At 40.9% G+C, this 11,561-nt stretch overlaps 1 protein-coding gene across 1 annotated transcript in view; it reads left to right on the top strand.

The window, feature by feature from the left end:
* The first annotated feature begins 7,182 nt into the window (after nt 1–7,182).
* The window catches only part of LOC107041835, a 21,966-nt gene continuing 17,587 nt past the window's right edge, over nt 7,183–11,561 (top strand). The window contains exons 1-2 of the mRNA XM_015262605.1: nt 7,183–7,278; nt 7,411–9,249. Of these exons, the coding sequence (XP_015118091.1) occupies nt 7,183–7,278; nt 7,411–9,249 (1,935 nt within the window). The remainder of the gene's footprint in view (nt 7,279–7,410; nt 9,250–11,561) is intronic.

Raw genomic sequence — 11,561 nt, 5'->3', positions numbered from 1 at the left:
CATTTAAAGTCTTGATCATCATCAAGGGACGCGGTAGCGTCCTGATCGCCAAGAACGGGAATGCTACTGCCACATTATACGCAAGTCAACTTGCCCTTGCACCCATCAAAAATTTTAATAATTATTTTTCTCGTATATGCCTCACATGAGGATATTCTGGAGTTGAGAAATAGTTTCCTCGATTACCTCACTCATTATAATAATTTTTTCCGACCCCCGCAATCAATAATAGTTATAGAAAACTAATTTTCAATAATTCATTCCCTTGGATTTTCCTCAATTCATTTCTCCCGATCCATTAAGCGGAGATTTTAGCGACCAAGTTGGTAGCACCGATTTCGGGAGACAGCTGTATTGGATGACGTCAGGCTCGAATTCAAAAGCGATTGGCTGATCGAGCCCGCCCTATACTCGACATAAACACCGGAGTTTGTGAATTACACGGAATTACTGTCGGTGGATGAACTAAACAGTGAACTAAGAACAGTTTCTTCAAAAACTGATGGACAATAGCAGTGAAAAATTGTAAATACATTCGTCGGGCCCATGAGTTTAATTAATTTGAATCCTCGTTGGTGAATTAATTTGTATGAAAACAACAATCTAACCTCCAAGCTAGAAATGATTCTTTAATAATATTGCAGGTGCAATGAAAAAAAAAAACGAAAAATAGGAATTTCTGACAGGAAATATCTCCGATCGTGAGTGGGAGTTGTTAAATTTGGCACAAGTTGTATTATAAATACAATATATGAATAAAAATGAGAACAATGAGTGGAAAAAAAATGGTTTCTTTCAATTCCAAAAAACTGTTAATTTATGGTATGTTAAAAATTATTCTTCGCTTTACGGAAATGTACAAAGTGTCTATCGAAATGTTTAAAATCTTCCCACAAAAATAAAAACCATTTTTTGTTGCCAAAACAATCCTGAAAAAAAATTCCAACCATGGTTTGATTGCCAGTAATGCTGGAGTCGGGAGGATGTCTTCACAAAAAATGTGTGAAATCTACTCAAAAAAACAAAAAAAACTTTTTTATTAAAAAACAAATCGCCAAGAACGGGAATTGTTTTATAAACAAAAAGTGGTGAAATCAGGAAAAAAGCTACTGCCAAATACTAACAAGTGGAAGCTGGAACTCAAAAATACAAATAAAGAAATCAAATAGACAATGAAAATTATGAACATAACAAAATCGAGTTGATAAAAATTCCGAGACAACCTACTTGGGATGATTCGTCTTCACTCGAATCACATGCCAAGTGGGCTGACTCGGAATTTTTATCAACTCGATTTTGTTATTTTCATAATTTTCATTGTCTATTTGATTTCTTCATTTGTATTTTTGAGTTCCAGCTTCCACTTGTCAGTACTTGGCAGTAACTTTTTTCCTGATTTCACCACTTTTTGTTTATAAAACAATTCCCGTTCTTGGCGATTTGTTTTTTAACAAAAATTTTGTTTTTTGTTTTTGCAGTATACCCTAACCGGGTCGAACCAATGTAAAATAACGATAAAAAAAATCGGGTGGCTCAGTGATTTCCGTAGTGGAAAAACATAAGGTGGAGGCGTAGCATGCCTGATCAGAATTTCGGATAGGACTTGGGATGATTTCTTGTAATTTCTTGAATGATTTCTGTGATTTCTCGATAAGAATTGGAAATCATGATTTCGTTTGCTTTCTAGTGATTTCGATAATTTCTAGTAGATTCTGATAATTTCTTGATTTCAAGAAATCACTCTAGAAGCCATGATTTCGGAGCTATAGTATGGGGCATCTGTCGATAATGGGAATTTTCTACATGATGTCAAAACAGTATGTATGTATGACGATACATAACGATGTTAAAACAGGTGAAAAACTTCATAACGTCACATTTCATCATAAATCGTGACACTAACTGATGGTCATACATCACGAGGTTCACATCTCGCTAGGGTCAAATGTAGCAAGGATCAAACATGACATGAGTTATAACTCGCGAGGACCAAATGTCACGAGAGTCGTACCGAACGAGGGTCAAACATCGCAAGGTTCAAACGTTATGCAAGGGTCATGCCTAGCATCGAAGTAAGGTGTAATTTACTCTACGTAATCCATTTTATGCATATCGAAGGGAAATGACTTGGAGAATGGTCTGCTGATTTGAAATTTCCTATAGTACTTAAACCGCTTGACCACTGCTTTTCTCAATTAGAAGGGTGAGAAGATTTAGAAGATTCACCTGAAGCACAATCAGAACTTGATTACGTGTTTGTAAGGTTCGACTGATCCGGTGATTCCTGATGAGAACCTAACCAAGTTCTGATCCAGCAGATCGGATCCGAAAAACTACAGGCGGGTTCAGATCAAGTTCTGATCAGGTAGGCACGATCTCACTCTGAGGTCGGTTTCCTGAGCCCAATTTGATCAAATTCCGATTTGATGTCTCTGATCGACATTTGAACAGGGTTAATTGAAGAGAAAATGATCAGATTCAGATCCGGTCCACCTGACATTAATTTCAATAAATTTTTCTGATAATTTTTAACTATTATTATACTATTCAAATTAAGTTTTATCAACCATTATCAATAATTATTTTCAATCTTTAAAAAGGATCATTATACTATAATTAAAATAAATTAAATTAAATTAATTCAATTTAATGAATTTAATTTAATTAATCAATTTAATTAACATCCAGCCCTTCTCAAATATACAGAAGGGAGGGATGATGATACCGTAAATGCTTATTAGAGGAGTATCAAACTTACACGCAAATGATCTTGAGAAAAAAATCACCAAATGTCTATTTATTTATTAGTGTTATTGTTATTATCATTATTATTATTTATTAATAAAATAAATAAAAATTTAATTGAACATATTTTATCTCTGAGAATACACACGCATATCCGTGAGATCAGGAATAATCGTAAATTCAACGAATATCCCGATCCAAATCATATAGGCAATGTACAGTTTACTCAATAGCGCGATAGCGTAGTGATTAGGGCATAGAATTAGCAATCATAGGGTCTTATGGATTTCGAAGGGCCTTATGGTTGTGATAGTACGAATCAAATAACATATGCATTAGAAGATCATGAGGGTCAGGCGGGATCGTATAATTGAATTGAAAATTTGGGTTTCACATTCATCAACGAGTTCTAATTATTTCTGAAATCACTCAATTTCTTTCTGATTTCTACTGATTTCCGATGATTTCCAGACGTCATTAGAAATCACTACTGGAAGTGGAAATCACTTGATTTCCAGTGATTTCTTCCTTGATTTCCAATCGAGTGGTCCAGAGATTTCCTAAGCGATCAGCTCCTCGGATTTCTCACATTTGACATCGGTAACCAATTTTAGAAATAACTTTCACAATTTTTATAATTACCAATCACTTCGAGAAAATTTTCAAATACTTTATCCGCCAGCAATCATATTGAAGAAACTTACAACTATTTTCACAATTAGAAATTATGATTGACAGTGTAACACTTATTACTTATTAATAATTTTCATAATGGTACAAAAAGTAATATAGGTGCTCCTATCCCACCAAGATGCTGGGTGTAGGTACAAGGATCCAGTAGATTCTTCGTCTACTGTACAGCTTTGCGGTTGCGTTTCTCATTTCTGAGTTTCTTCATGAGTTCCGCTGCGAAATTGCTCGTTGCATTCCAGACTGCCTTCAATGAGCTTCCATCAAGCTCTCAGGCAATCGTTTCTTCGTCGATACCTCTATCGGCGATGCATCCTCCAACACTGAGTGGTATGCAGTTGCAGCTCTGAGCCCCGACGTGATCACCGATGATAGCAGCGCTCGTCTTCTTTGCTTAGGACCTCCTATATTGGGTATGAGATGCGATATCCGAGGTAGGGAAAAACGAACGGGCTGGGCTTGGTCCAAGTATGGAGACCGGGCTGCCAGAGTTCGGGGCCCGTTGCTCAGCCGGGGTCCAAGTCGGGGCGCGAATCTCGATCCAGCGTTGGTTGCCAGCCGTTGGCCAGGCTCAATTAAACATTATTTAATTACATGAATATGATATGGGTGATTGAAATACAAGTAATTCAATATTACTCCTAAGCATTCGTGACAGGTTCAAAGAGAAAAAAAAACAATAACAGTATGCGACTGGCATCAGGCTGGCTGCCAAACGATTCATGACAATTATCAATAATAACAAAAACAAAATAATTAACACTTTTTAGGATGATTTTTACTATTAATTTCGACCTACCTACCAAACGCTAACGGAATCATTGTTGAAGACCAATTTTATTAACTCAAAATATTAGCCTAACTGGGGCCTTAAACCGACGACCTCACGACTACTAATTCGACGCCCGAACCCGGTTTTTAAAAATGAAAAACATGTTTATCCAGCCAAATAATTTTTACATATGTAGAAAGGTAATATGGATGTTCTTAATGCTTCTGGAAACCTTGATCTTTTTCGACATGAGCGTTTTATTATCCAGTGTATAGAGATCTATATATATATATATTTTTTTTACGGCCTCGAAGTCCCCTTTTTCGGGTCCCATTCGGCACTCTATCCAACCCTATGCATGCGGCTGTGGATTCTACACTGTACCGCATTCGCACTTCTATAGAACATAGAAGTAGCATGGGGAAACCACAGAAAACCCATGCCGGTCCAGACGGTTCCTCTATTAGCAACCTCCCGCTCGCCGGAGCCTTCCGTTGAAAAATTCGGTTCTACGGGGAATCGAACTCACAACCTTTCGCACACTAGACTTGCGTATAATCCACCCGGCCACCGACGTCGGTGTATAGAGATATTATGTTGTGGAAAAGTTGTTCGACCAAATTTTATAAATTATTTCGTAGTTATTGGCCTCTGTGGTTATTTAATAATTAGCGAATAACATGTGATTTCAATGTCTACAATGCCACCTTGACCATTTTTTTGTTACGATTACATTTGTAAAATTTTATCCGCATGATTCCACCCTTACCATTTTACTCTTCATATATTTTCTATATCAAATAGATACACTGAGAAAAAAATTTATTCCTTCCAAGAAAATGTTATTGGTGATATCTTTTTCATACTCTTAGTAGAAGAAAATATCTCTTTTGGAACGTATTTCTCCAGGCCAGTCATTTCCAGGTGCTCCGAAATCAGTTCCAAGCGTGAGAATTATGGTGATCTATAAGAATATTCTTCTGCATATGACCTCGAAGAAACTCCAATAATAATTATTAACATTTGGAATTATTCCAATTTTCTTTACCTGAGAAAATCGCCAATTTGTAAAATCCGGAAGATATCGGAGAACATTTTGTCAAGGTCATATGTAGCATAATAATCAAATTGTTCAACATCACTGTAATTTTTGAGGATAGACTTGGACTCTCTGAAAATGACTGTCCTGGAAAAATTCGTTCTGAAAAAATATTATCTTCTGACGAGAATATCAATCCTTGGCAGGAATAATTTTTTCTCTCAGTGTATATCTGGAACATGTATTTATGTTACATTTTGCTTTTGTATTTAAAATATCTCTCATCTATCTGATATATATGGAAACTATATTCATTCCATGTATGTTTCATCTACGCTGTGCATATACCGGGGTTGTATCCAACATATATCCATTATATACATGGCAGATATGGATGAAATACACCAAAATATCTTTTCCAATTTTTTGTTTCCTTGATGTGACGAAAGTTTTTCTTTGTTTTACATTTACCAATGCCTCCCTCCTTCACAGAACATCAACAATAATTTAAAAAAACTAAAATAATTATAAAAAGTTTGCCTTGCGCCTCAACCAATATGAACAATAACACAAAGGTAAGCAGATCTTGCCAGAAGCCAACGCGGACCTCTAGACCGTTTTGAAACATTTTTACGAACATTCGCAAATAATTAAGAAAATTTTCACAAATGACAACATGTCACGATTATGTTGAAAGATCCGTCTCCGATGCTCCGTCCTTCCGCTGGTCCGGTTCCACCCGCATTCGCGCTGTTCCTCTTAGTCTCTCCCATCCCTGTTGCGGCCATTTCCATCCTCCAACATCTTCAGCTCGTCCTTCTCTGGCCGCCCCTTTCGATTTCCAGTTCTTTTGATCAATTGCCTCTCAAGGTTTACCTCAATCAAGATATGCACTGCCATACCGCCAAAATTGCATTTCCTCTCCAAAACGTCCGCCTCAGCTTTACCTCAGCCATAACTTTCTCTCCTCACTATTTAGCGTTACTGCCATCGTTGTATGCTGATTCATTTTTTTTATTCATATTTCTTTTCCTACTACCATTACGATTTTATAGACTCTCCATTCATCTGCCTTGCCTCTCCCACTTCTCTTCTTTTTTTTTCTGCATTACCATGGGCCGTCTTACTCTTAACTGTACCCCATTCGGGCTAGGACTGCAGGGAAAACCATGGGATACCCCAGTTGTACAGCCGGCCGCTTGTGCAGAGCCCTAATGTGCCCTTCTGCCACACTGACTAGAGGGGCACATTAGGCCACTGCACCGTGCCTACTTTCCGAAATTTTTGAGCGAGGGTGTTCCTAAGCGGTCACCCATCTAAGTACTAACCGCGCTAAACGCAGCTGCACTCGGATGTCCGCCGAAGCAACACCTAACTCACCCAACCATTATGGTCGGTTCTGTATGTTGATTCTTTCACAGCTGTTACGTGCCTCATATTTACTGCCCTTCAGCCTTCCACTTCATTCAAGATTTATGGAAATTTCACTCATTTTCGGGTCACACAAAAATCTCCCTTGTAGCCTCCTCACGATATACCCATTATTCATTTCACCATTCAAATAATAGTCACCTTCTTTTGTTTACCCGTTACCATAATCCTCCTCTGCCTCCCCTGCTCCCTCCAATTCATCTTACTTTCCTCAGGTGCCCCAGACTTCGGCCAAACCATGTTTCTGCCTCCGTGGTACTGATGCCCAAATTCTCCATCTCACAGGTTGCCTCGTGGCCACTCCATCCGTCCATCCAAACCTTGCCCAACTTCTCTTATTTCGGGTTGCCTTTTTTTTTTACGACTGTCAATTTCAATTTTTCATTTTTCGGAATTTAATTTACATCATCACCGCTACCTTATAATATTTTCCACTCTCTAACCGCTAGATATCTCGCCTGTCTCCATCGTTCTTGCCCCTCTCTATCCCCTCGCATACACCTCAATGACTTCATCCCCTCTCTGCAGGGGTTTCTTCAGGATTATAGCTCCAAGGTTCAATGCCGATCAGCTGTCCATGAGCAACCCTGATGCGGCTCTGGTGCGTTCGCTTTGCTCCGATTTTTCTCTGAGCCTTGTGCCGCACGTTGCCACTCATCATACTCATGGCTCAGACTCTTGGCTTGATCTGTGCCTGATTGATCATGATGACACGCTTCTATCCTACTGAAAGACAGAGGCCCCCTTTGTGGATGATCACGATCTTATCACTGCAACAATACAGGCTGTCCTGCCTCGCCCATCTGTGAGTAAGGACTTCATTTACAGGGATTTTGCCGCTCTGGATCTTGATGTGCTATTGTCGCAGCGTTCCAGGAGTGACTGGTCGGTGTTCGATGGCCTGTCGTCTCCAGACGAAATGACTGCATGTCTGGGCGGTAATCTTGGAGTCGCCATGGACGCTGCTGTCCCGCTCAAGACGGTAAGAAAGTCCTCGAAGCGCAAGCCGTGGTTTACTGATGGGATCATTGCTCTTGTAGCGAAGAGAGATCGCCTGTACCGTATGTACAAACGTACTCACTCTCGTCAGGCACTCTTAACCTATCGCACGGCTCGTGATCGTGCTCATCGTGAGGTTGAGGCGGCACGTCAACTTTTCTTCCAGCGAAGGCTGGAGCCTCTCTCTGACCCTTCGCTTATCTGGAAGGAGCTCAGAAGGCTTGGTGTGGTGACTGGGAATGACTCAACACCCGATTTCGATCCTGACGTCTTGAATTGTTGCTTTGCTGGAGTGTCCTTTGACGAGACAGAGCCTTCGCTGGATGGGTTCTTGGCCTCGGCTGAGCTAGGGGCCATCCCTCCCGCCGTGGGTTTCTCCTTCAGGCCAGTCACTGCTGATAAGGTACAGAAGGCTGTTCGGCACTTCTCTACCGAAGCTAAAGGGACTGATGGGGTTCCCAGATCGGTGGTTGTGGCTGCCCTGCCGATTCTAACACCTTATCTAGTGATGCTCTTTCACATCTCTTTCGCTCGGTCCTGCTTTCCCTCTGAATGGAGGAGGTCCCTTATTGTTGCGCTTGGCAAGGTGAAAAACCCTGTGTCACCTAATGACTTCAGGCCAATTGCCTTGCTCTGTTTCCTCTCCAAGGTGCTGGAGAAACTTGCTTCCCAGCAAATCTCCGGCTTCCTTGCTGAGCGCTTCATTCTGGACTCCCTGCAGACGGGTTCTCGTCCATTCAGTGGGATGCAGACGGCACTATTGAAACTGACAGACATTAGGACGGGTATTGACAGACAGCAGCTGACGATGCTGCTGTTATTCGATTTCAGCAAGGCGTTCGATTGCGTTTGTCACGTGTTGCCGTTGCGGAAGCTGTTAGGCTATGGCTTCTCAGCTTCTTCAGTGAGGTGGCTTGCATCATATTTGGGTGGTCGTTCGCAGGCTACACTAGGCTGGGCGAGTGGTTCTTTATCCTTCTGTCATCTGAACAGGGGAGTTCCGCAAGGATTTGTTCTAGGTCCTCTGTTATTCCTCCTGTTCATTAATGATGCTGGTGTAAACTTAGGGCCTGGAGTTCGGCATCTGATATATGCTGATGATCTCCAGATTTACCTGACCTTTCCACGTGAGGAGATAGAGGATGCCATTCGCCGTATGAGCAACGCTGCTAACCGTGTGACAGACTGGGCTAATGCAAATCGGCTGAAGCTGAATGTGGCGAAGACGAAAGTCATCATTTTTGGCTCTAATGTCTTCGTTAACGATGTCTATTCCTTGCCCGGTTTGTCTGTCAACGTTGGTGGCTCTGCAATTCTGTTTGATACTTCCGTGCGCAGCCTGGGAGTGGTTCTGGATAACAAGCTCTCTTGGAAGGGACATGTGGCGCATGTGACGCAGAGGGTTCACTCTGTTATGTACCGCCTTCGGTTCTTTAAAGCCAGTACCACTCTGGGTCTGCGTAAACACCTCATTCAGGCTTTGGTGTTCTCCCTGATCGACTACTGCCGTCTCGTGTATGATGGTCTGTCTGGTGTACTTGCTACTATGATTCAGCGTCTCATCAATATGACGGTTAGATACATCTTTGGGCTAAGGAGAGACGAGCACATCACTCCCTATCGTCTGCGGCTTGGCTGGACGACGTGTGAAGTGCGCAGAAAGTACTTCCTTGCGTTCCTCACTTACAAGATCCTCCGCTTTGGTCAGCCGGTGTATCTGGCTGACTTTTTTGTGGCCAGTCGGGCCGTGCGGCCGGTGAGGGGTGAGGTGACTCCCCTTATGATCAAACCTTTCAGGACTGAAGTCATGCGATCCTCCTTCCACGTGTCTCCGGCTTATTTATGGAACTCAATTCCCTCTGCAGTGCGGGACCTTCCCACACTGTCGTCTTTCCGATTAGCTGTGCGGAATTATCTGAGGGACAACTCTTAATGCTTTTCCTACCCTTTGCTCTCCTCTTATCACTTTCCCTCCCCCTTTTGTCCCTGTCTTCCTATCCCTTCTTATTCTTACACTCTTCCCTCTTTTATCGTTACCATTCCGCACTTGCTATTCATCCGTTTGTTTGGGACCCGCCGAAGCTTGCTCTTTCTGTTGCATATTACTCCTTCTCATCTTACTCTGTATTTTATGTATCTATTATTATTAGCATGTATTGTTTACTCCATGATATTCACTGTGATTTACTGTATACCAGCTTATGTGGTTTTGCCACCATAATTTTATACAGCATAATGTACAGCAATACACTCAATCAATCAATCAAGCAATCAAAACGCCATCTAACCTCCAAATTGCCAGCCGCCAACGATCCATTGAAAAATCTCAAAAAGTTATTTTCCCCTCCACTTTATTTCACCAAAAAACCATAATTTGGTACCAAAACCGACGGAGCCTTCAGCCACTCCACCACCTCTCACGAGCGCCACCACCTCTCCCACACCAAAATGTATATGTCCAGAATACATAAGTAATGCATACAGCATACAATAAGGAAGTCTATGATGGCGATATATGATGGATATACTCTAAGTATATAATAATAGTATAATAATAGTAGTATGTAATATTAAGTGTATGACTTAATTCTCGGCCTTTTTTCGACAATTTTGACATTTATTTATGGAAACATGAATGCAAATCTAATCTTGAAAATAATCGCCGTCACTTTGCACGCATTTCTCCTATCTATCGGGTAATTGTCGGATTCCGGCTCGGAAAAAAGATGGTAGTTTTGACTGGATGAAGTCATCAATGCTCTGCCGGACTTCTTCAGGAGATTGGAACTGGGTATCCACCAGGTGATGTTATAGCGCCCGAAAAAGGTGATAGTCAGAAAGCCCAACGTCTGGAGAATACGCCGCATGTGGGAGAATTTCCCAGCCCAACGTGGGAAACTTTCAGGGTTTCTTTTGCTGTGTGTGGCCGCGCGTTGTCCTGCAGCAAAATTACTTGCCTCGTATCACTATCAGTAAAAAGTCTCTTTTTCTCAATAGCATCACTCAATTTCACCAGTTGGTCCTGATAACGCTCAGCAGTGACGGTTTCCCCCTGTTCGAGTATCTCATAACAGATTATACCTTTGGAATCTCACCAAATACACAACAACAATTTTTTTCCGTGAATGTTCGGTTTTGCAGTACTCGTTGACGGTTCCCCCGGAAAAACCCATGACTTTCGCCTCTTAGGATTGTCGTAAAATATCCTTTTTTCATCCCCAGTCATAATTTTATGTAGAAAGTCTTTTTGTTTGAATCTGGTCAGTAGGCACATGACAATTTCACAGCGTCGGCTTTTGTTTTCTGAGGTAAGATGATGGGGCACCCAACGACCTTCCGTCTGTATCCTCCCAATTCCTTTTAAACGCCACGAAATAGGTGATTGAGTCACTCCGAGAGTATCTGCAAGCTTCTGTTGTGTTTGACAGGGATTTTCATTGACTATGACGATCTTCATCCTGGAGATCAAAATTTCCATCCCGAAATTTTTTAAACCATTTTTTACATGTGCTATAAGATACAGAACTCTCTCCCAAGACCGAACAAATCATTTCTTGTGTTTCTGCAGCAGTTTTACCAAGTTGGAAGATGAAAATAAGGGAGTGCCTCAAGTGCTGCTTGTTGAACGACATCTTTATTTACTATGTTTTTTGAGGTTGTATTAATCGGACCACAATCGGACTTGAGTGGTTTGATAGCTCACAGATGACGCTTCAAAACGCCCTTTATTGCAGGAAAATTTTTTAATTCAAATAGGTGTACTAATGTACTAATCAACTTAATCTATAGGCCAAGAATTAAGTCATACACCTAATAGTACATAGAGGATATATATATATATATATATATATATATATATATATATATATATATATATATATATAT

This window comes from Diachasma alloeum, unplaced genomic scaffold (assembly GCF_001412515.2).
Source record: "Diachasma alloeum isolate Michigan unplaced genomic scaffold, Dall2.0 Dall_scaffold_00381, whole genome shotgun sequence".
Classification (NCBI taxonomy): Eukaryota; Metazoa; Arthropoda; class Insecta; order Hymenoptera; family Braconidae; genus Diachasma; species Diachasma alloeum.
Note: the sequence above shows the minus strand (reverse complement) of the source record. Positions and strands in the feature narration are given on the sequence as shown.